Source organism: Vombatus ursinus, unplaced genomic scaffold, assembly GCF_900497805.2.
Source record: "Vombatus ursinus unplaced genomic scaffold, bare-nosed wombat genome assembly UNPS02011916.1, whole genome shotgun sequence".
Taxonomy (NCBI): Eukaryota; Metazoa; Chordata; class Mammalia; order Diprotodontia; family Vombatidae; genus Vombatus; species Vombatus ursinus.
Genome location: NW_020951694.1, coordinates 2963876 through 2990513, shown reverse-complemented (window position 1 = coordinate 2990513; position 26638 = coordinate 2963876). Strand labels below are relative to the sequence as shown.

At 38.2% G+C, this 26638-nt stretch overlaps 1 protein-coding gene across 1 annotated transcript in view; it reads left to right on the top strand.

The window, feature by feature from the left end:
• LOC114039451 overlaps window positions 1-23984 on the top strand; it is a 42998-nt gene extending 19014 nt beyond the window's left edge. Inside the window, exons 7-13 of the mRNA XM_027857219.1 lie at window positions 191-389; window positions 7478-7508; window positions 11918-12006; window positions 19105-19138; window positions 20235-20332; window positions 20623-20656; window positions 23565-23984. Of these exons, the coding sequence (XP_027713020.1) occupies window positions 191-389; window positions 7478-7508; window positions 11918-12006; window positions 19105-19138; window positions 20235-20332; window positions 20623-20656; window positions 23565-23687 (608 nt within the window). The 3' untranslated portion in view covers window positions 23688-23984. The remainder of the gene's footprint in view (window positions 1-190; window positions 390-7477; window positions 7509-11917; window positions 12007-19104; window positions 19139-20234; window positions 20333-20622; window positions 20657-23564) is intronic.
• Window positions 23985-26638: the final 2654 nt, after the last annotated feature.

Sequence of the window (26638 nt, the reverse complement as noted above, 5' to 3'; positions counted from 1 at the left end):
CTAGGTTCAATATTTATTGGCTATGTGACTTAAGACCTCTGAGTTTCAGTTTCTTAATCTGTAAAATAGTGATATCTTCTCTGCCTGCCTCACAGAGTTGACTCAAATGAAATATACGTATCAAAGGGCTTTGAAAACTACAAAATATATAAATAAGGTTATTTGACTCAGTGTTTTATTCCAAATATAGAAATGACTCTGAGTGTTCCAAATCGTTTCCATGGATGTTGGATTATCTGTCAAGAAGGAAAGAACCTGAATACATTCAAAAAGCTACAGGCCACATATCAACAGCAACTCCTAAAGCAGAGAGAACTTACACCTGATGGGGAGAGTACTGACCCTAAGATCTGGAAAGGGTCAACCAAGACAACAGCAATAGTTTCAAAGTAAGTGAATGTGGTATGGTGGAAAGAACACTGAGTTTGCATCCAGGAGACTGAGATTCACATCCATCTCTTCCCCTTGTTGGCCAAGTGACCTTAGGCAAGTCATGTCTTAGCTTCTTCATTTGTAAAAGGAGGGAGTTTGGCTAGATATCTCTAATGTCCCTTCCAGCTCTCAATCTATGAGACTCTCTCTGGGTTTTCATGACATGAACTTCCCTTGAATCTCCTCTGGCTGCTCTTCAGTCACCCTTGCTGGAGCATTGTCCATGGTCTGCTCCCTAACTATAGTTGTGCAATACGAGGCTTTGTCCTTGTTTCTCTCCTCTTTCCCTACACCCACTCTCTCAGTGATCTCATCAGCTCTGAAAGATTCAGTTATCTCTCTATGCAGATGACTCCAAGATATATATATATATATATATATGGCTTTAGTCTAGTCTCTCCTGAGTTCCTGTACCATATCACCTACTACCTATTGGACACTCATTTCTTACTCAAACTCAACATATCCAAAACAGAACTTAACTTTCCTCCTAGACCCATCCCTTTCTCTAACTTCTATGTTGAGGGCAGGATCATTCTTTCAGTCATTTGGTTTCACAACTCTGGCATTATCCTATATGCCTTCCCTCTCCCTCACCCCCATATATATTATCAGTTGTTTCTTATCACATCCACCTCTACATTTCTCGGATTCATCTGCTACTTTCCAATCACATGGCCATGCCCTGATTCAGACCCTCATCTCTTATCACTGGGACTATTTTGATAGTCTCTTAATTGGTCTCCCTTCCTTCCCCTCCCTAGGTTTTTCCTTTTCCAATTCATGCCCGTGACTTCACTGAAATCACTTTAACAATCATTCATCCAAAAATCACTCATTAAATATCTCCTATGTTCAATACACTATGCTTTGGCATTGGGGTAAAAATGAAGGAAGAAAGCTTTTAAGCATTTTAGAAGCTCAAGCAGTTCTGACATTTAACTCCAACCCTATGAAAATGGAAAATATAATCCCATCCATAGAGAGTAATTTAAAGAGATTCCTGGAATCCTCATTAAGTCATAGATGTGACTTTGGCTATGATACCAACATTGAAATGAAAAATGAGGAATTCAGTCAATCCCCCAAATAGTTCAAGATACTCAGGTGTTTTGGCATCATGGAGACATGGATGATGCAAGAAGTTAAGTTGATATTATCTGAAAAATTGTGTTTTCCATTGACAGTTCTATTTTGCTTTGTTGTGGCCTGGGGTGGGAGTGGGGGTAGGGATTAAGATTCTCAAAGGCTGTATCAGTAAAGTGCAAACTCTGTCAGGTAGTTTCTTCCAAGCTGGAAAAGTTTCAAGAATGGGCCTTAGAAGACTGACAAAACATTGAGTTACTTCAGTTCAGTCACTTGCAGTCTGCTGCCTTACCTTCTCTGGAGCTTTCTCCCTCAATAATTTCCTCTATTTCTCTCACCTTCAAACTCTCCTTCAGATATCTCCCAGTGGTGCCTTACCAGCTCTTATCCATATATGCCTCGGTCTTGCTCAAACATAAAAAGTCTTTCCTTAACTACCATCTCTTTAAGCTACCATTTTATATCTTTTTTTTTTAAACCTTTCACAGTCAAACACATAGAAGGGATATCCATACTCATTGCGTCTACTTCCTTACCATATATTCACTTCTCAATCCCTTGAAATATCAATGCCAAAACATTCAATATTTGGAAATAACAACATATAAACCACAAGCAAGAAATATTTTTCATTCATTTCAACTCAAATTAATTTAACAAATATTTACTGAACTCCTACTATGTGTTACATAGTGTACTCAGGGAGATAGTTAAGTAAAACATTAATCTATCCCTACCTTCAAGGAACTTCTAGTAATATTATGTTCTAGGAAACTGTGTACTAATTCTAGTAATACTATGGCTTAGGGAAAAACTCATACTCCTGGGATTACCCTTTTAGTCCAGAGGTTGTCCCGGTTTTGTCCAATAATAATCAGTGAAGACTCAGGTAACTCATCTTATCCCCTAGTCTCATCCCCTAGATAAGAATTTGGAATTCTGCCAAAATCTACCTAGAGAACATGCCATTGACCTCCAGCTCAGACTTGGAGAAGTTCCTTTGAGGCCATGCCAACCCATCCCTAGATTTTGGTAATGGCTTCAAAGAATTTCACTTAACAATAGAGCTCTCTTGTTCATCAAGAAACAACTTTCCCCTGCTTTGCCAGCATTTCTGACTACTGAGCTTTACTCCTCTTTGAGTCTGTCTACCCTGTGAGCTGCTGCTCCCATACCTGCCCCATGCTTTTTGGAATTTTCATTGTGAACCCTGGCTCAATCTACCAGAATCATCATCCAATAACGGGTTCTGCTTTCATTCACCAACTCCTGTCCTTTGGCACCATCTACTGGCTAAATTCTGTCTACTGAATGAGCCTTCCCTAGACCTTAGATTTAAACACACGTAACAGTATTATTTTCGTGTGAGGAATTAGGAGCTGATATCAATCAGATTGGTTCTGACTGATTGCATCATGACTTACTTTAATTCTGGCACACTATATGTAGGTCCTTGAAAGTATGAGCACCGTGGACAGCTGTGGATACTCTCGTGCTACAGTGATGACCCAAGCAAAGGAATCCCAGCCCCCTAAACCATAGGCACCTCAGACTTTACTGGTATTTCCCTTGCACTCATTCCACTCATCCTAACCAGAATCTTCACTCACTATCATGTATGTGTGACATATTAGCCAAGATACCCTAGTCCTGTTTCATTTGGTTCCCCTAAAAACTTTTCAGAATTATCATTGTGATTAGTCATTATTTATTTATTTATTTGTTTTGGGTTTTTTTAGGCAATTAGGGTTAAGTGACTTGCCCAGGGTCACACAGCTAGTAAGTGTCAAGTATTTGGTCTGAGGCCAGACTTCCTCCTGATTTCAGGGCTGGTGCTCTATCCGCTGCGCCACCTAGCTGCCCCTCATTATTTATTTTTTTAAAAGAAGTTTTATTGATACCTCTTTTAACATCACAGTTATTTCTTGTAACAAAGAAAACAACTGAGTAGAAACTGAGGGTAACATCATGTAACAATGTATGTGATCTCCTATATTTTCCTGCCTCTCTGTTGACAGAAAGAAGGAATGTTTCATTTGGGAACAAGTGTGGTTTTTACAGTTACTCAGAGTCCAGTTTCTTTTGACTATTCTTTTCATTTTCATCATGTGCATTATTCTTTTGGCTCTGCACAAGGCAACTTCAACCTCTTGCTGCCAGTTCAGTCTCTGAACTGCAATGTGAAGAGCCGCTGGTACAAAGAGCAGTTCTTTCCCTTTCACCTCAGGCCTGCCATCTGCTGCTGCATCTGTCCCTTGAAGGAAGAGAATAGTGTAAGAGTTGGTAGGGAACAGGACTTCTCTCTCCTGCTGCGTAGGTTCAACTTTAACCTCCTGCTGTGCCCTTCTCCTGCCTAAGCTTCACTCTTTGGAAGAAAGAGGAATAGTGATGTAGGGTCTCTCATCTGACTGTGACCCTTCCATCTCATGCTGTACTTGCAGTCCCTTCTTGAGAAGAGTGGTATTCTCCATTCAGTGATAAATATTCTCACTCCCAGTGATTTGAACCCCTCCAGATCATCACCCAAATACCACCCTTCACCTCCATTGCTTGAGTCCTTATTACCATCCCCCTTATGCCTCCCATGCTAAAGTTTCAACCAAATACTTCTACTTCTAGAACCTTCTACTGTACCCTCTGGAATGTCTGTTCCATAGGCGACAAACTTCCCTTCATCCTGTCTTTTCTTCTCCCATTCCTTCCATCTACTAGCTATTACTGAAACCTGGCTCCCCCCAGATGACACAGCTCTCTTGCCACCCTTTCCAGTACTTACTGCACCTTCACTCATTCTCCTCCATTCACTGGTTAAAGTGGGGGAGTTGTAAAACTCCTTGCTCCCTATTGCCACTTCTAGGTTCTCCTCCTACCTCCATTTCTCAACAATCTCTTCTCTTTTGAACTTCATATCTACTACCTAATCACAATCCTGGTAACTGTTGTCTACAAACTGTGAAGTTTGGATTCAGTCAAAGGGCCACACTTGAGGACCTAGAGGGCCACATGTGATGTCAAGGCCGAAGGTTCTCCACCCCCCATGCCACAATTCCCCGCTACCCCCCCCAGCCACTCTTTCCTCTTTTCCCTGTCCTGACCCCTTTGGTGAACCAATTCAACTCTGTCCTTCTGTCTTGAATCCCTACTCCCTTACCATTTTATCGATTATGCCCTGCCATGCCACAGCCTTGGATCACTTCTACCATTTGTTGACTTTGCTCCTGAGAAAAACTCTCATTTGATCCTTCCATTGCCAAAAACTATCATCCTATATCTCTTCTACCTTTTATAGCTAAATTCCTCGAGGCCATCTACATTAAGTGCCTCTACTTTCACTTTCTCACTCTCTTCTTAACACTTTACAATCTGGCTTTCTAACCTATCATTCCACTGAAACTCCTCTCTCCAAAGTTACAATGATCCCTTAGTTGCCAAATCCAACGGCCTTTTCTCAATCTTCATTCTCCTTGACTCTCTGCAGCTCTTGGCACTGTTGATCATATTCTTCTCCTTGATGCTCTTGTGTACCTAGGTTTTTGGGACACCACTCTTTCCTATTTCTCCTGTCTATCTAACCACTGCTTCTCAGTCTCTTTTGCTGGATCCTCATTCAGATGATGCCCTCTAACCAAGATGTCCAGTAGTGTTCTGTCCATGGCCCTCTTCTCTCTATATACCTCTTCATTTGGTGATCTCATCAGCTCCCATGGATTTAATTACTATCTCTATGCTAAGATTCACAAATCTTGTCTATCCTGCCCCAATCTTTCTTCTGACCTCCAATCTCATATTCCTAACTACTTTTTAGACACCTTGAACCATAAACATCTTAGACTAAACATTAGTCTACAATTAAGAACTCATTATCTATCCCCCCTCCCCGGAATTATTCCCCTTCTTACTTTCCCAATTAATGTAGAAGGCAACACCGTCTTCCCAGTCCCTCAGGCTCACAAATCATCCAAAGTCATCCAAATTTCTCACTATCTCTAACCTCCCCCCCCCAACATCCAATCTATTGCCAAAACCTGTCAATTTTACCCATATCTCTTGGATGTGCTCCTTTCTCTCTTCTACCATTGTCACCACTCTAGGGCAGGCCCTCTTTACCTCACACCTGGATAATTGTAGTAGTGGGCTGGGGAGCCTCAAGGCTCTCCCCACTCCAGTTTATCCTCCATTCAGCTACCAAATGCTCTGTGCTAGATTATAAACTCCTTGAAGGCAGGGGCTGTGTCTTAACTATCTTTCTATGTTCCTTCCCCAATATCTTGTCAAAGTAAGTGTTTTAATAAGTCATTGAATGATTATCCAGAATGAATGAGTTATCTAGAAAAAAATACACATTAAATGTCCACTATGTACAAAGAATGAAGCATATATTAAGCAACCATCATGTGTAAGGAATTGAATTAAGCACAAATTATACAAAAATAAGTTGATCATCTTATTGATAGTGTTGTCTGGATTCGTTCCCCAATTATAAGCATTTTCTTATTTTGTTGTAAGCATTGTAAGCATATGTAACCTCCTGTTAGCCCATCCCAGGGATTGATTCAGAGCTCCTTGTAATAAATAGATTGTTTTGTTCTTCTAACTTCTAAGTTCCTTAATCTACTTGACTCCTATGACCACACTCTCTCATAATCTCTTCTAAACCCTCTGCAATCTGGCTGCTGACCTCATTATTCAGACATATAAACCCCTGTTTAGCATTTATGCTTCTTTACAACCTGACCCCTTCCTGCCTTCCCAGTCTTCTTATACTTTAAAATGCATTCCATGTATTCTACAATCCAGCTATGGTCTATTTGCTGTTCCTCACAAGTGAAACTTTATCTCCCATCTCTGTGCTTTTGCACTGGCTGTCTCTCATCTTGGACTGCCTGCCCCCTCACCTCTACCCACCATCTTTCCTGTATTCTACCTCTAAATCTGTGATTCTATGATTCCAGATTGGTTGGGCACATTAATCTTATTTAAAAGGATGGCACTGCTCCAATCCATAACCAGAAGTTGTATTTTTTGAAGGAGTTGCCCAGGGACATATAGCTAGTAGGAGGTAATGGAGATGGGATGGAAATTCAGGTCTTCTGTCCTCTACTACAATACTCTTAAATTCACATGTATTAGACATGCATTAAATGAAATATTCTTGCTCCTTTCTCTCCCCCCACCCCAATCAGAACTTCTGGCCTTGTGGCCATCATCATCTCACCCATACACTTTACATCCTCAACCTTTACTACTCTGACCTGGCTCCATGGAGACAGTGGCAACTTCAGCAGGATAGTAATGGGGCTTGAAGAGTAGATCCAGGGTTAGTGCCAGGGCTTGAAAATAGAAATACTGGCTGTTCCTTAATCCTCCTGATTTCTCTAGGGGGGTCCTACTGACTTATCTGTTGCCACCTCACTGCAACTTTTTACTTTTTTTTTTTTTTTTTTTTGCTTTTTGGTGAAGCAGTTGTGACTTGCCCAGGGTCACCCAGCTAGTAAGTATCAAGTGTCTGAGGCTGGATTTGAACTCAGGTCCTCCTGACTCCAAGGCTGATGCTCTATCCACTGTACCACCTAGCTGCCCCCATTGCAACTTTTTACCATGAATCTCAAGGTTAATTCAATCTACAGAAGTGAGGCAGCACTTCTCCAGTCCTCTACTTGCTAGATGTTAGAATCCAAAGATAAAATAAGATCTGGTCCCTACCCTCAAGAATTTTACAATCTAATGGGGGAAAAGTGCTAAGAATGTAACATGGCATTATAGTAAGGACACTAGACTCTGTGTTAGAGGACCTGGGTTCAAATCCTGATTGTATGACTATGAGCAAACCACTTCTTTCTGGTCTTCTCTGTATTATGGGATTAGATTAGATGATCTCTAAGATTCATCCCAACTCCAAATCCCGTGCTTGGCCAAAAGAAATCAGGGATCTAACAGATTCTCCTTTCCTATCTTTTAGTGAGAAAGTCATTGGAGCAGCAAGTGAAAACGTGAGTAAGACTCTTTTATCTTATTTAACTTTTATCTAACCAAGGTCAGAAATACTGATGAGATAGAACAATCATTATGGGATAATCTTCCCATTTAGAAGGGATAGACTTTAAAGACAGGAACTTTCTACTTTTGAGTGCTGTTTTGATCCTTTTGATAAATCAAGGAGAAAGCTGTTCTTAATCATTTTGTGTTTAATCAGTTTTAACATAAAAAAACCCTTCTTACATGCAGACATTAATGGCAACTACAAACACTTCTGATCTTGAGATTTATATAGGACTTTAAGGTTAACAAAACAAATTTCATGTATTATTTCATTTTATCCATACAACAACAGTGTGATATGTAATATAGGTATTATCCTCATTATACAGATGAGGAAACTGGACTTCAGAGAGGTTAAGGAGATGTCTCCAAGATCACACAGTTAGATTGAACATTTATATTAATATATGTACATACACACACACATAGATAGGTATGTGTATAACATATATACATACAAACATATGTATGCATTTATATATATACATATATGAATGGGCAATCTAGCTCTGTGTGAGAGTGCATGTATATAAGTCTGTGTATATGTATATGTCTATGTATGTGTATATACAAGCATATGCACATACACATTTAGTAAACTACTAAATGAAATAGTACTGTGTCCCTTTTTTTCTGGAGCAGAGCATATGCCTAATTTAACAAATAGTGGAAAGAGTCCTAAATTTAGAATCAAAGTACCGGATTTTAATCTGTGACCCTGCCACTTAATAACTATGATTTGATGAAATCACTTCATTAAGCCTTTCCTTGACTTTAAATAGAGAAAATAATAAAGACCTGTAGAAATGTGATTTATTATCACTATTATTATCGTAGTAGATCCTAACACCACTTCTTTTCTATATCTATTATTTTCCTAGTAAGTGAGCAGTGGTGTAATAGTCCTGCGGCAAAGGGTGGTGTGATTGGGTTAAAGAGTAGTGAGGAGCTAGAATGGCACTAGGGGGCAGCAGAACCCAATTCAGGAAACAAAATCTGAAACAGAATCCCAAAGGGAAGATTTTCTATGGACTCCGTGTAGCCTAGTACCAGAAAAGCGCCCAGGAAGGCCTATAAAGTGCCTATGAAAGTGGATTAGCTGACTGTGACTGTAATCTTATCCTTACAGAATATTTTGCCTACTAACAAAATCATTGCAGAAATCACCATCCCTTGTGCTGTGTTTAGAACACAGCAAAGTTCTTGTGAGAACTACAAACATCTACCTGACTTTAGAGTGAAGTTAAAAGACCTAGGTTTGAATCCCAATTTCCTCTTTCAATTTCCTTACCATTAGGTTCTTAATCTTCTTCTTTTAAGTCTCAGTTGCCTTATATCTAAAATAAGGGGGTTGGACTAATGATGATACCTCAAGTTCTAAAATCCTATAATCCTAGATTGGAATGTGTCACTTGGTGTATTTGGGTGGAAGTTGCAGAGTAAGGCCCAAGAGAGAGTCAGTCATTAAAAGAAATAAATACCATATTTCTTTGAACATAAGAAAATTTTATTTTTTTGTTGAATTGCTTAATTCTTTTTCAGTAGACTAAAAATGTATTGGTTAAGCCCCATTGTTTTAGAAAGTAATCATTCACTCATTCAACAACATTCATTAATTACCATGTGCCAGGTTCTATCCTTAGCACTGGGCATATAAACACAAAACACCCCTTGCCCTCAAGAAGCTTATCCTTTATTAGAAATTAACAACACACACACAGATAAGTAAATACAAAATATATACATTGTACTTTAATCTGTTAATAAACATTTGCTGGCAACTATCTCATAAGAAAAAATGAGGAAAAATAGTGTCTGGATCTCTGGAATTAGGAGGGTAATACAACAAGTATTAAGGACTCACTCTGTGTAGAATACTGTGGTAGGCTATGGAGGAGACAAAAAGTTTAGCTAAAATCTTGTGCCTGAATAAAGAAACAAAACTATCACTCTTTGCAGATAATATGATGGTATACTTAGAGGATCCTAGAGAGTTAGCTGAAAAACTGGTGGAAATAACAACTTTAGCAAAGTTGCAGGATATTAAATAAATCCACATAAATCATCAGCATTTATATATATTACCAACAAAACTCAGCAGCAAGAGATAGAAAGAGAAGTTCCCTTTAAAATAACTGTAGATAATATAAAATACTTGGGAGTCTGTCTACCTGCCAAGACAAACCCAAGAACTATATGAACACGGTTACAAAACACTTTTCACACAAATAACATCAGATCTAAACAACTGGAAAAAATATAAATTGCTCATGGGCAGGCCAAGACAATATAATAAAAATGACAATTTAACCTAAATTAATTTACTTGTTCAGTGCCATGCCAATCAAAAATTATTTTGTAGAGCCAAAAAAAACAAAAACAACAAAATCCATCTAGAAAAACAAAAAGTTAAGAATATCAAGGAAATTAATGAAAACAAATGTGAAGGGAGGTGGCTTAGCTGTACCAGATCTCAAACAGTTTTTTTTATAAAGCAGTAATCATCAAAACTCTCTGGTAGTGGCTAAGAAATCGAGTGATGGATCAATGAAATTAATTAGGTGCACAAGACACAGAAGTCAATGACTATAGTAACCTAGTGTTTGACCAAAGGACCCCAACTTTTGGGACAAGAACTCACTATTTGACAATAACTGCTGGGAAAACTGGAAAACAGTATGACAGCAACTAGTTATAGACCAACATCTTGCACTGTATAGTAAGATAAGGTCAAGATGTATACATACAGGGTGAGACCATAAAGGGTGATAATACCATAAGCAAATTAGGAGAGCAAGGAATAGTTTATCTGTCATGGAGAAGGGAAGAATTTACAACCAAACAAGAACGATAGCATTATGAAATATAAAATGGATAATTTTGATTATATTAAATTAAAAAGGTTTTGCACAAATAAAATCAATGCAACCAAGAGTAGAAGGAAAGCAGAAAGTGGGGAAACAATTTTTACAGTCTTGATAAAGACCTCATTTCTCAAATATATATAGAGAACTGAGTCAAATTTATAAGAATATAAGTCATTCTCCAATTGATAAAAAAGGATATGAACAGGTAGTTTCTAGATGAAGAAATCAAAGCTTTCCATAGTCATATGAAAAAAGTTCTAAATCACTATTGATTAGAGAAATGCAAATTTAAAAACTCTGAGGTACCACCTCACATCTATCAGATTGGATAATGACAGAAAAGAAAAATAATAAATATTGGAGGGGATGTGGAAAAATTGAGACACTAATGCACTGTTGGTAGAGTTGTGAACTGATCCAACCATACTGGAGAGTAATTTGGAACTATGCCTAAAGGACTATCAAACTGCATGCCATTTTTGATCCAGCACTACTAGGGCGGTATCCCAAAGAGATTTTTTTAAGGGCAAAGGACTTATTTGTGCAAAAATATTTATAGCAGCTTTTTTGTGGTGGCAAAGAATTAGAAATTGAGGGGATGCCCATCAATTGGAGAATGGTATATGATTATAATGGAATACTATTGTGCTATAAGAAATGACAAACAGGTTGATTTCAGAAAAAACCTGGAAAGACTTACACAAACTGATGCAAAATGAAGTGAGGAGAACCAGAAAAGCATTGTACACAGTATAGCAATATTATACGATGATCAACTTAGCTATTCTCAGCAATATAATGATCCAAGACCATTCCAAAGGACTCATGGTGAAAAATGCTGTCCACATCCAGAAGAAGAATTGATGGAGTCTGAATGCAGAATTTTTTTTCATTTTTTTCTTTTGGTCTGTTTCTTCTTTCACAACATGACTAATATGGAAATATGTTTTACATGATTGCAAATATATAACCCGTATAAAATTGCTTGTTGTTTAAAGGAGGGGGAAGTGAAGGAAGTGGGGGAAAAATTTGGAACTCAAAGTTTTCTTTAAAAAAAGAATGTTAAAAAAAATAAAAATAAAAAAAGTTTAAAAAATGAATGTTAAAATTGTCTTTACATGTAATTGGGAAAAATCAAATATTTTAAATAAAACTAAAATTCCTCATGGAGTTTAGCATCCATTTATTATATTGACTTTTAATTTATATGTCAATGGGGTGGATTGGTGCAGTCTAATAGATGACATGATAGCTTGGGGGTGAAACTTGATAGGAAATATCTGTGCATGATCCATGGACTGGCTAGAGATCTATTACAGGAACTCTTAAACTGCCTGTAGTTAGTTATTCATGACCTTTAGATACCTCAGTTGTTGTTTTTTTTCCCATCTATTAAGAAGAGAAATAGCCCTTAGTTCTTTTGTACCTCAATATGAAGATGGATTAGACAATGTTTAGTACACTATGAGTAACATGTGATTATTTTTGCCTAGCTTCCTCCTGCTGAGAAAAAGAAGACTTTGTCAGCACATGATTTGGTGAGATTTGGTTCCAGGACCCTCGTGGGGGCCAGAATAGCAAGGTGAGTGTGTTTATAGCAATAAAAGCATAATGGAGAAGTATCCCATGACAGCTCCCACAGCTCTGGACAAATTTCCTCATGAAAATTATGTTTACTACAAATCTCTTCCACTTTGCACTCCCTCTACCTTGTCAGTTCTCTTTTATTCATTGATTCATTCATTTTATTGTGGATATGTTGCTTTTTTTGTTGTACAAAGCATTTTAGTTTGACTGTGTGGCACCTGGGCTCTCCCTTAGACATGAGCCCCAGAAAGCTACCCCAAGTTCACAGCATTTTGTAGCTCAGCCCCCACCCAAAACCATCGCCCCAGTGATGTATGTACTTGTATGAATCAGCCAGAGGACACATTAGTTCAAAGCAAAAGTCATAAACAGTATAGCAAATAAAGTAACAAGAAAAGATCCTCCCATGGCACATACTTTCTTTTTAAAAATTCATTTTATTTTTAGTTTATGGAATAAAACAAACATTTCTGCAACATAGTAGAATTAAAAAGATAATTGCACATGAAACTGCAAATCTATTATGTACAGCTTGCTATCCTTTTTAAATACATAATAAAGTTATCACGTAAATTTCTTCTTTCCCTTTTTAATTCCTTCCTCTACCCTGCTCTAGAGATGGCTACCAATAGACACAATATGTATGTGTGTGTATGTACATACACATATGTATACGTATATATGTATACACACATATATACACACACATATATGTAAAAATTATTCTATACATACTTCTATATATTAGTTCTTTCTCTTAGATGCAGATGTTGTCTTTCTTCATATGTCCTTTATAGTTAATTTGGGTATTTATAATAATCAAAATGACTTATTCACTCAAAGTTGTTCTTAAAACAGTATTGCTTTTACTGTATACAATGTTCTCTTCATTCTGCTCATTTCACTCTTCATTATTTCATGCAAGTTTTTCCGTGTTTTTCTAAGATCATTGAGCTCATCGTTTCTTATAGCACAGTAATATTCCATCACAATCATATACCATAACTTGTTCAGCCATTCCCCAATTGATGGGCATCCCTGCAATTTCCAGTTCCTTGCCACAATAAAGAGAGCTGCTATAAACATTTTAGAACATATATGTTCTTTTCCTTTTTCCCTAATCATCTTTGGAAATAGCCCTGGTAATGTTATTGCTGGGTCAACGGGGATAGGCAGTTTAGTAACTCTTTGGGCATAATTCCAGATTGTTCTTCAAAATGGTTGGATCATTTCACAATTCCACCGAGTCCCATTTTTTCCACATCCCCTCCAACATTTTTCACTTTCCCTTTCAATCATTTTAGCCAATCTAGTAGTTGTAAAATGATATCACAAGGTTGTTTTAATTTGCATTTCTCTAATCAATCATGATATAGAGCATTTTTATATGACTATAAATTGTTTTGATTTATTAATTGGAAAACTGCTTATTCATATCCTTTGACCATTTATCAATTGGGGAGTGGGTGTATACTTTCCCACAGATTATCATACCACCATTGGGGGAGGGCACAGACACAGAGAATATTTGTAAATAAGGGAACATGCAGTTAAGGACTAGATGCCAGACACTCATGTGGCCAGGGCACACTTATAAAGCGTACACATATGTGACCATGGTGCATATGCACAACTCATACTTCTAATGCTGCAGAATGGTTGGTGTCTTCTGGTGATGTCATAACCCTGCTCTCTTATAGACATCAAATTGGGTGCCATTTCCATTTTTTCTACTTATTTGGGAGTTGTCAAATGGTTTTCTGCTTCCATCTGCTGGAACTCAGTTGTTTAAATGCTTCAGACCCATCTCTCAGCTACTGTACACTAAGGTAGTGGCTAAAATGCCACACCCTAACAAGTGTAGGGTGTGTGTGTTTGTGTTGCCATGTCATCCTGTGGTCTTTCTAGATGTGTTTAGTAGGGAGGAATGAATAGCTATTTCTAGAGTCTCCACCTTTCTCCGAGGGAGACTTTGATAACTGCCAGGAGGGGAGCAGAATATATTAGGACCATGTGGCCAGACACTCTGCTCCATTTTCCTATTAATAGTCTAAAGGAAATAATTTTTAGGATCAAGTTGGGCCAATAGCAAACAGAAATCCAAGTAATTATTCAGATGAGACAATACCAGATAATACACAGAATGAATGTTCTCTACCACTGGCAGCAAGATATTTCAATTAAACTAGACAAGGTCCCAGACCTCAAGGAGAAATTTCAGTCTCTAGAATGGTAAGTGAGGATAGCTTGATTGAGATACCAGTTCCTCTATGAGAATCTGGTAGCCTTCATTTAGAAGCTGGAAGCCAGAAAACCAGGTGTTGAGTAATCATTCTCCATCAATGAAGAGAGTCTTATGTAAATAACCTTGAGTCCCTGCACTTAGAGTACATAGGCTATAAGCTACTATACCTAGCCAGGCAGCAAGTCAAAGCTAGTAGATATCTCCAAGATCTATTGTTTGGACTGATTTTGCATCTCTGAATCTCCTCCAACTTCTACAGTTGGACTGTCCTCTGAATTTTGGGGAAATATCCTTATTAATTCTTATTAGACTATATCCTCATCCTTTCAGCCCCGTCTCCCTGACCATCTGTTGTCCCAGCAAATATTTCTAGGGCTTCACTTTAGCAGACACAAAGGAGCTGGTTTAGGCTGTTGTGAAAGATTGCTTCCAAAGCCCACCCTCCTCCTCATCATGTCCTCTTGTTTTATGCAGATCACTGGCCCTCAACTAGATGGAGAAGCCTCAAAAGGGCTGGCAAACTTTTTATTGCTTCCTCCAATAGCAAAGTCATTGTTTTTTGTTGCTCACTGCCTTTTTGTGCTGTATTTTGTCAGCACAAAAGCTCTGGTCTCTCCATACTTAATCAAATCTACATATTTTGGTACCCATAATTTCTTCTATTTGTCCAATAAATAGATTTCCTTGCACTCCACAATTATGAGATATATTCATCAATTTTTTAAATATATGATTTTTATATTAATATACATGAAATTATATCATATGATATGAGATGTATTCTAATCCCATTATTCATCAAATGACTATACAATTCTCCCCATGTTTTTTAGTTAATTATTATCCAAGCATCAAGAATTATTGCTATAAGTGAGGAAATTGAGGCTTAGCAAGGTCAAACAACTTCCCAAAGTTCACATAGCTAAAAAATATGGGAGCCAGATCTTTTGACTTCAAGTTCAGGGCTCTTTCCACTATGATATGTTAAATATATAAAACAGCTGACATTTGTTATTTAGCACAAAAGGATGGGAAGAGATTCATATTGTAAATGTGGTCATTTTACTTTTACTGGTGTTATGAACTCAACAAAAGTGGCTAGGTGATCACTTAACTGCCTCCCCACTTATATAGTCTTTAGGGCAGACATATAACTGGATAACTTTTCATTTGTATGTTTGACATTGAGCATATCTAAAGTGTTGTGTTTACTTATGAGTAAACATTTTAGAAAGGTCACTTGATAAACAGTTACCTATCCAGGGATGGGTGACCAGGATGCTGAAGGGACTCACAACCACCACCATACAAGGGTCATTTGAAAGAATTGTCAATATTTATTCCCAAGAAGAGTAGATTTAGGAGAAATCATGAAAGCTGACTTCATGTTCTTGGAGCCCTGACATGTAGAAGGGGTAGCAGACTTATTCTGCTTGATCTTGTATGGCAAAACTTTGAACAATGGGTAGAAGATATAGGAAGGCATATTACAGCTTGACATAAGGAAAAGTTTCCTAACAATTAGAGCCATGTAACCACAGAATGATCTGCCTTGAGGCACAATGATATCTGTCCCTAGACTCTCTCAAGCAAAAGCTGGACGACCGCTGGTTGGGGAAGACATAGAGTAGGTATTCCTGTTTCGTGTGGGAGTTTGGCAAGATGGTATCTGAGGTTCCTTCAAAGTCTAAAATCACTGAGTTTATCCTTAGGTTCTAGTCTTCGCTTGTCACTACATCCCTCTCAGACTCATTTTCCTATTCTGTAAAATGGCAGGGTTAAATCACATGATCTCTTAGGGTCCTTCAATCTCTAACATTCTGTGGTTTTATGGCTCTTTGAATGGAAGTCTGTAATAAAGAAACTGAAAGTGGAGTGACTGGCAGTGTGAGTGGATGGATGGCTGATCAAATAGAATAGACAGCCTGGGATTGTGTATGGCCACAGAGAGTCCCACCTAATCTTAGATTTGGTCAGGATTGCTTTATTAAGTACCAGTTTCCATTAGAAACAAGGCATCAACCCTTGAATTCATTGCCGTCTCTCAAGTGTATAGCATCAGCATGTTTGGGGGGAAGAGTTGAAATTGTAATGATTTCTAGAATCTAGGTGTTTGTGCTTGTGTGCTAAGTGTTGTATATTGAGAGAGGAAGGATATACTCAGAAATAGAGGAAAAGCAAAAGTTTTCAATAAAAATCGTTTTAAAAATATTGGACCAATAGAGGCTGTGGAGATGGGGATGGAGAAGGTATAGTGTGGGCTTACTTTGGAGCCTAGAGTCATGGCTCTCCTGGACATCCGTCACATCATCTATGCCTACTGCTCCAAGGTTTCACCACTGCCTGCTGCTACTTCGCTTATAGTACAGAATTTCTACCCTGTCTTCAGAGGCTATAGCTCTGGATAGAAATTGTTCTATCCGCAGCACAAACCAAGGTGCTTAGATTGATTAAAGAACCAGTGATTGATCAAACAACTCATTTGGTGGTACTTAAAACAGCCTCCTGATTCTATCAGTTGTCCCACTTTTCATCTTTTTCCCCCTGATGTGTAGATGTTTCCCCAGAGTACCAGTCACTCTACCACTGTTTTCCTTGTTCCTGATTCTGAGAAAGTTTGTATATATTTGTGTGCCCCATTTACTGCTTCAATGAAATGAAATGTATTGAGATGCTCTGGGTGCCCAGATAGTTGCAATAAATTTTAATGCTATGGATTTGTGACCTCAATCTTGTGTGGAGGCATTCTCTACTAGTTCATATCATAACCTCTTCCCAAATTTTCATCTTGTGTAATTCTTTGTCTTTTGACACATCATTCACCTGTATATGCTGGAGTGCTTCCCCTGATTATTTTCATATTTCAGGATTACTAATATATCACTCCAACCAGACTTCCATTGTTTCTGATTCTCACCTGAGGGTAGCCTACAAGTTCTTGATCATATCTCTAATGAGGTAAATTTCTTCTCCACCTTGTGTCTCCTTGGCAAAATCTATATTCTCCAGATGTGATGTAAATCTACCTTAGACTGAGTACTCATTGCCCAACTGACAAGGTCTTTGTTCTGGCCCTAAACTCAAGTTCATTTTTAGTTAATACACCTCGATCTTTGAAAGAAGGACTACATAGAGATAGAGGTCCAACAGAAATACAGAGAAGGTCTTCACACATTTGGACTCAGTTCCTTGGAGAAAGGTCTTTGCATTTATGTTGCCTCTACAAGGAACCATGTAGTGCTTCTTGTAGGGGAAGAACTAGTATAAGATGGAGAATTGGAAATAAGGAAAGAGGGAAGAAGCTTATAACAAACAGATGCAAAGGAAGAAGAATTGGCATGTCATGGAGCACTATTTTTGAAGAACAAATCAGGCTTATTCCTTTGCTGGTATTTTGAGTTATAGGGACTATAGAATTATTTGATTCTTTAATAACCCTGAGATCCTTGCCTATGCAAAAGGGCCCCACCTAAGTTAGTACTGTAATTTGGAAGGATATGATTGATTGAAGCCCATCAGAGGTGGAAGAACAGCTCTGACTTGTGTGTGTGTGAGAGTGTGAGTTTGTGTGTATGTGTGTGTGTGTGTGTGTACCCTAGGATTCTATACCAAAATTCTGGAGGCCTACATGGGTCTCCTGGGAAGGAAGAAACCCAGTGATAAGGGATAGGGAGTTTTCTTGGCTGTATATTGGGCTTAGGTGTGAGCCCTCTCTGCCTTATTTTATTGGGTTAAACAAAATCAGTTCTATGTTTAATGTTTTGTTATCCTGAATGTTTGCATAGGTGTTAAGGGCCCCTTTAGACTTAAGTAAAATTCTGATTTTCTCAGGGGAAATTTTGGGTGATGTTATAAGCCTAAAATTTTATCGTTGAGAAGCCCCTAAAATCAAACCTGGTCTGTGTGAGCTGAGGATTTTGGCAATGGGACCGTGAGTTACACACTATATAGTCTTCATCTTCCTGTCTACCGCATCCACTCTATCGGCACATCTACCAAGTAGCTTCTTATCCCTAACTATTCCATATGTATCTAGAAACTGAGGAAATACAATCAGTTCATTTTGCCCATAAGTCTCCTAAACTCAAAAACCTCTTATAGTCAAATGAGCCAGTCTTTGGATATTGCAGAAATTCCTATCTGGGCCTATCATAAAGATACAGTAAGATAAATCCCATCTCTCCATGCCCACTGGGGTGAGATCTTTGTCTGATCCAATGGTTTTTATTTAATTCTGACTTTGTCTATCTAAGAGGTCAAATGGAAGAACATTTTCCCACAGGGCATGTTATACCACTTGCTTTCTGGTGTCACTGGTCCTGTGTTTCCTTCATAGTCCATTTGGCAGAGAAGTAGAGAAGAAAATAAGGAAGATGGACTAAATGTCTCTAAGGTCTCATCCAGTTCTGTTATCCTGTGAGATAGGATGATAAGGTTTAGAGCTGGAAGAAACACTAAAATCACCTTCCCTCCCCTCCCTCTTTTATAGATGAAGACATCGAGACCTGAAGTGATTAAATGACTTGTCTCGATGCATGTAGTAAGTAGTGCAATCAGGATTTGAATACAAGCCCTGGGCTCTCCACTATAAATCCAGTTTTTTCTCTATAATACGCCACTGCCTCTTGGCATCATCCCTACCCCAAGTTGCCCTTCCTTGAGCTAGCCTCTATCTCAAAGGCTTATTCACTTCAGCTTTTGACTTGACATCAATTTTCATATATCTATGTATATATAACACACATAACATATACATACATATCATATACACATGTGTGTATATAAATATGTGTATGTGTATATGGATGCTTTTGTGTGTTTAAAAAAATCTTTCTTTTATTTCTATAGGGAGGAAGAGATGGGAGCAGTTCGAGTCAAGAAGGTAAGTGAGAATCTTTAAATACTTAAAATCCAGTATCTCTTAATCTTTAAATTACTTTTTAAACTAGAAGAGTAGGATGAGGTAAGGAAGAATATATTAGTTGCTCTTCAGTTTCTGGTGTCTAAAGGCAGTAAAAGTAAAGTAGGATAAAGGAGCATGAATTGAGGAGGATAGAAGATTGCATATTCTAATAATTCGGGTTTGATCACAGGAACTTTGGCCCATCTTGGAAGATATTGCATTGCCAACAGCATTGACCAAGGGCATACTCTTTCCCCAGCCACAACTATCCCCATAGGGGCAACTTTATCTGGTGTGGCTTCCTTCACTTTCAGACAGCTTTGAAACCTCATGGTGTTCTGGAATATATTTTTCCCACTAGGTGCTGTACTCCAGGTATAATTATTACCCTGCTTCCCCACAGACTACAAAATGTCTCAGGTACAAAAAGTTTCAGTTCCAGTTTGTCTTAGTCTTATCTTATGAACCATTTTATTTTCTCCTTGTAAATTCCAGAATAATGATCATTCTATTGGTCATCCATGCCTTAGGTACATGACCTGCCTCTAGTGTTCCTGTGACCTATGAAAAAACAGCCCAGAACCTTGTGCTCCAAGATCCTGGACTAGGGACTAAGAATTCACTTTTATGTAGCACATTAGCTAAGGGTTATGAAGTGCTTTCCTTATGACACCTTTTGAGGGTAGGAAGTGTGAAAACATTATTATGCCCATTTCAAAGATGAGGAAACTAAGATCCAGAGAGAAGATTAATGCTTGCCTTGCCTATTTCATAGCATCATTTTGAGGAAATTTCCTTGCAAACTGTCAATCTCTATATAAAGGTTAGCCATCTCAGGCTGCATCTAACTCATTTTTGACCAAATTTTTTAAAAAGTTTAATGAATCAAAACAGTTATTTAGCACCAGGCAGACACCTCCCTCTCATTTAAAAAAAATAAATTTTTTTGCTTTTGAAACTGAATTCAGTCAAATTAATTGTGCATGTGCACATAGCCTCAGTCTAGAGATAGCTTTGTTTCTTTTAAAATGCTTACAATAAGTCATTTTCAATGATGTAATTGTCATCTTACCAGGAGAAAGAGAATAAACCTATCATTTTAACACACAACTTGGTGAGATTCAGCTCAAGAACCATAGTAGGGGCCATAAAAGCATCAGCTGTCACTGAATGGTAAGTAGTTCCTGTCACACAAAAATATAAGGGAAAAGCTTCCGAACATATATTGAGGGGATACAAAAAGGGATATGATGCAAATTATGCCTTTTTCACCATTGTGTATTGTCAAGCATCTTCCCAATGAACAATTCCAAGCAGGACTCTGAAAGGACATGTTTGTATTGTTGAGCTCTGCATGCTATGGGGGTTTGATAAAATAATTTGGTTTTCCTCTTCTCAGTATTTCATAATCTATTAAAAGTACTATAAATATTCTAATGGTGTTCCCTGTCCTCTTTGTCCAGGGAAGAGGTATCTGGCACCCAACATGAGAAGAAGGTAAGTGACAATGCTAAATAGTTTAAACCTGATTTTCAAATTGGATCTTATGCCCAGATAAAAGTGTTAAAATATATAGGTTAAGGAAAAAGAAATGTTCAAGTAAAATTTAACCTAACACAATGAATGTGCCTTCCTGGAGAGGAAAGAGAGCTCTGTAGCCCTTGTCCCTTTTGAATATTCCTGTTAAGTATGCTGTTCTAATATATTCTCTTCTATGTATACATCTCCCAAAGATAGGGGAGTAGCTACCTTAGGATTTCGTAAAGAGAAGATGGCACCCACCTCCTAACAGAGAAGGGATGGATGCAGGTGCAGATTGAGACATATATTGCTTTGGCCTTGGACAATGTGGGAATTTGCTTTGCTTGATTATATATATCTGTTAAAAAGATTTTTTTAAATGTGGGGGAGTTGGGGAAGGAGAGAAAATAGGTTTTTGTTCATTGAAAATAAATTTAAAAGTAAAAATCATATTTTACATTAAAAAAGATAAAGCTTCAAAGGCAATAGGTGTATGAAAGAATTGTTCAGTCCTCACCCACTATGGGGTGCCTATAGAGGGAGAGAAGATAGTGGGTGGAGAAAGTGCATGGCCTAAGCTGTGATACAGCAAGTAATGAGAATGCTATGTCGTGGTCAAACCATAGAATTTACCGGTATCAGCAAATCCAGAAGGAGTTATGAAAGTGTGGTCAGAGCCCCAGTCAAAGGGTATTGGAAATTGGCCCATAGTAGGTCTAGTAATCCTTTGGAGGAGAAACAAGCATAAAGTCTTAGAAAACGACAATTTATCTCATGGAAAATCTTTGTATTTATGTGCATGTGTTTATTGGTGGCAGCATGCTAGCCTGGTCCCTTCCATACTCAGCTGCATTGGCATCACTATTGTTCAGACATCAAGTATCAGGAATGTGCTCAATTAAATTCAGCGAATATTTAATAAGCTTAGAGAACTATCTGAAGCAATGGGGAGATTGAATGTCATTTGTTCATAGGGCAAGTCCATTTACGTGGGTTACTACACATTATTTAGTTATACCTATTTGGTTATATTAATAAAATGTGGTGTGATTGTGGGCCATTGACTAGAATTTGTGAATGCTTTGTGGTTGCACAGTCATTGTCCTTAAATGGGATTTGTTGTATAGATTAAGTGTAGCCTGTAATTTCGAATGTTGGCATGTACTATGAATAATATGTCTTCCAAAGGGCAATGTGGAGTAGGGGGTAGAGTGTAAGACTTGAAGTCAAAGAGATCTAGGTTCAAATCCTTCTTCAGATACTTTCTAGTAAGTCATTTTGCATCTATCTCCTCCAAGTACAGCTAGGTAGCTCAGTGAATAGAGTGCCGGCCCTGGAATCAGGAAGACCTGGGCTCAAATCCAGCCTCAGACACTAGCTATGTTTACCCTGTTTGCCTCAATTTTCTCAGGGCAAGCCACTCCATTGTCTTTGCAAAGAAAACCCCAAATGGGGTCACAAAGAGTTGGACACAACTGAAACAAATGAACAACAAAATTACTGGTTACAAAGTGCTTTGTGTATCTCATTTGAGCCTCTCTACAGCCACATGAGTACAAGGGTTATCTTATCTTAAAGATGAAGAAACTGAGTCTCAGAAAAGTAAGATGACAAGCTAAGGATGGCAGAGTCCACTGGGCACCTTCATTGGACCATGAGCAACCTCTGGGTCACAATTCCAGCTTTCTCTTGAAACTTTTCATATTATTCAATCAGCAAACATTCATTAAATAACTATTTTGTGCTAAGCACAATACTAGGTGCTAGAGATACAAAGACAGAAAGAAAAAAAAAAATCCTTGTCTTCAAGGAGATTATGACTGTCTATTGGGGAAGAAAACATGCCTACGTAAGGAAAATGGAAATATATACAAAGCATTTGCTGGAGGGGAGGACACACGTTTACTAACAGTTTGAAGGATAGCTTGTTTACAGTAGAAGGATTCCAAAGGGCACAGTGGAAGGGTAAAGCAAATGGGGAAGAACACAAAAGGGCTAGTACTGACACAGATGGACATAATTATGGGAGCATGGAAAAGAGTTATTGCCTACCCTGTCTACAAGTCAGAAGCCCAAGGATATACTATAGAGCTATAGGGCAGTAGATTTGTCCTACCCTTCATGGTAGCAAAGGTACTGTTGAGCTGAAAGATTAATCCCTGAGGAATATAGGGAAGGTAAGAAGAGAAGGAGATTCCCATTCAGTGATAGATCAGATGGCCTTGGTCTAAGGCAGCAATCACGAAAGCCTGGGACCAAGATGGCACATTTGATGTATTATATTAGGGATATGAAATGCATTAACATGAATGAAAGCTTTTTATGTGAGTTCAAGATGTTGTAAAATGAGGAAGCTTGATTGCTTTCTCCAGTTCTCAATCATTTTTTCTTTCTTTTTTTGTTTTTTTTTTGTTTGTTTTGTTTTAGGCAATTGGGGTTAAGTGACTTGCCCAGGGTCATACAGCTAGTAAGTGTCAAGTGTTTGGTCTGAGGCTGTATTTGAACTCAGGTCCTCCTGACTTCAGGGCTGGTGCTCTATCCACTGTGCCACCTAGCTGCCCCTCAATCATTATTTCTTAATGAGGAAGGAAGACCCCAAGATTTATATTCAAGGTTTGACTCCCTCACTACCAGATTCAGTTGAACACACATAACAAACAGCAAATAAATCCATTTATCCAAGTCAATAGCAGAAATAAAATATATAGAGGAAAATACATACCAGATAATACAGAGTAAATGAGCCCTCCCTTTGGGAGCAAGATAACTCATTACAACTAAGAGAGAGAGAGTCTCAGACTTGCCCAAAGGGAAATTCCCTGCAGTCTCTGATGTAGTAAGCTGAGGACAGGGAACTGATAGAGATGGTTTGCTTTTTCCCCAGAATATTTCTCCCTTCATGGACCTGAAGAAAAGTTGGAATCATGCATCTGATGGAGATGAATCTGATGACCCTCCGATGGAGGTGCTCATAGGTTTTTCCTTTGGGAATTCCCTTGGGATATGAAGGTTAACTCAGATTCTAAAGGGAAGAAAGGAATAAACTTCCAATATACAACAATCCTAAGATGGGGAAAAAAATCTCAGTTATGAATATAGCTATGTATAAATCTTGTATATGTGATTATTCTCTAGCAAATGACATTACTCTCCAATGTGACATCATCTACTTTAAATCTCAGGAAATCAGGGGGAGAGGCACATGGTTTTTCATGCCTCAGAAGTAACTTGCCCCTCCTCTAAGTTAATGGTTTCTAATCATTTTTGATTGTACACCCTTATCAGTAAAAAAAATTTGAGCATGCATCTTGAATATGTATATAATTACTTATAATGCTTATAGATTGTGTATATGTACTACTGTGTTGATAATTATTTATACCATAAGGATGAGATAAGACCAAAATAATATTTGATTTCACTGGAGTTTCTAGGAATAGGGAAATGACATGGTCAGACCTGAGCTTTACAAAAATCACTTTGGCAGCAGTGTGGAGGATGAGTTGGAAACAGGAGAAGAATGAGATAGGGAGACAATTAGGAGGCTACTGCATAGTCCAGGTAAGGGATGATGAAGGCCTGAACTAGAGTCATGGCAGTGAGTAGAGAGAAGGGGACAGATGGGAGAGATGTGGAGGTAGAAACAAGATTTGGCAATGGATGTGAAAATGTAAGGAGTCAAAGATGACACTGAGGTTGTGAACCTGAATGACTGGAAGGATGGTAGTATCCTTATTTGTCATAGGAAATTTAGAAAAAGAAAGGATTTGGGGGGGGGGAAGGTCATGTAAGGATTTTTGTAATTTGCCATAATGTATTGGTGTCTACTCATCCTGTGCAACTTTCTCTGACCCACTCAGAATTTAAAAAGCAGAGAAGTGAGATTTTTGCTCATCAGTTGCTCCCCCAGAACACAGAATCCACCATCTAAGGGGCCTTTGCTGAAGTCATGAAATGACATGGGGTAGGGGGATAGGGGTTGGGTACACTAGGGAGGATGGGTGGGAATTCTCCCAATGGTATCTGCTCAGTTCAAAAACTGAAGATTGGTAGTTTCCATGCAGAAGGAAGTGGGAGGAAAGAGAGAGTGGGAAGTGACCCAGTTTCCTCCCCCCAGATTAGTTGTTTGCATCTTCTTGGGGTAAGACCACTGCCTCCACTTTGGAGACCACTGCTGCAAGTCAGGAAGTAATATCCTAGGGACTGATGGTGTGTTGGACCTTGATCACCTGAACGCAACTTACCTGCTGAAGAAATAGGAGTCGTCTTCTGTTTAGTGATGTTAAGATTTATCTTGCCTTATTTCAATCTTATTCAGGGCCTTCAAGTTAACATAGAACATACTTCTGAATCTCGGTGCATCCAGTTTATTCTGAGAAGCCATCAACCTGCCATAATCTAGTTTTCATGACTGGTTTACAGTAAAAGGCTGGCAACTGCCATGCTGTGTACCAGGTGTTGTGACACTTTAAAATCTACTATCTATAAAAGATTTGGCAAAGCATGCAAAACACATTTTAAATACCATAGAGACATAAAAAAAACCAGCACTGAATATTAATGACATTAAATATCTTTTTTTCTTTTAGCTTTTCCTTCAACTTGCAAGCTTCATCAACTCAGTTTACCTTAAAAGGATGTTTTGTTATAGTTACATATTTTCAATATGAGTAATATTGTTATTGCTCTAAATATGATCAAATTGTGTGAGAGGCAGTGTAGTACAGTAGGAAGATTGTTGAACTTGAAGTCATAGTACCTAAGTTTGAATCCCAATCTTATGACTTACTATATTTGTGATTTTGGGCAAGTTCCCTCTTTGGTTAATATTTTAATTTAAGGTCAATTATTTTAGTTTATGGCCATTCATTTGTCTAATCACTGTTATTTTCCCAACCTCAGGTTTTATCTGTTATCATAGTTCTATTCAGAAAAAAAATGTTCATCCCACAAATACTAGATTACTCTTCCTTCATTATTCTAGTCCAGCGTTAGGTCTCACTTCCTCCCCAAAGCCTTATATGAGTTAGGTAGATCTGAAGTATGGGATCCTATTTAACTTTAATACCATAGAGACAATCACACTCCATTATGAAGCAGCCTGGGGTTGTTTGTCTGTTCTTGAAGAGGATCAATGACATCAGGAGGGTGATGTCTTGACTTACAAATGAATTGGATTTAAGCAAGGCAGGGCTGTGCAAAATCATTAGCCTCACTCTCTCCTCCAGTCATTGGAGCCCAGTGGCGAGACATAGGTCAGGACGACTGGCGATGGTCCTGGATACAGTGGGAGACTTGGTGCATGAACAGAGCAACACAACTTGAAATCAGGAAGATCTGAGTTCAAATCCAATCTCAAGACACTTACTAGCTTTGTGATCCTGGGCAAACCACTTAACTTCTGTTTGCAATGGGGCCAATGATAGCACCTACCTTACAGGGTTGTTTTGAACATCAAATAAGATGTTTATTTAAAAAAAAAAGTGCCTAGCACAGCGCCTGGTACATAATAGGCTCTAAATAAATGCTTATTCCTTATTCCTTTCCCATTATGGGTATCAATGATCATTATACCATCTAAGAATCTGTTTATTCATTTAGTTCAACTCAAAGTCCATGTGAAGGTAGGCTGAAGGAAGTAGGGCTGCTTATTAGGAAAGTAAGCACCCAGAGAAGAACCAGGAGGAATAGATGGAAGTTACAGAGAGGTAGATTTAGGCTTTATGTAAGGACAACAGGCAAAGAATTGAAGCTGTCTGAAAGAAGAAATGAACATCTCAAAAGGTAATGGATTACCCTTTAATAGTGGTCATCTAAATGAATGTAACCATTTCTACTAGCTGTGTGACCCTGGGCAAGTCACTTAACCCCATTGCCTAACCAGAAGAACAAAAAACCAAAAACACAAAAAACAATTTCTACAATGTACCAAGGTTGGTTTCATATGTTCTCTATTTA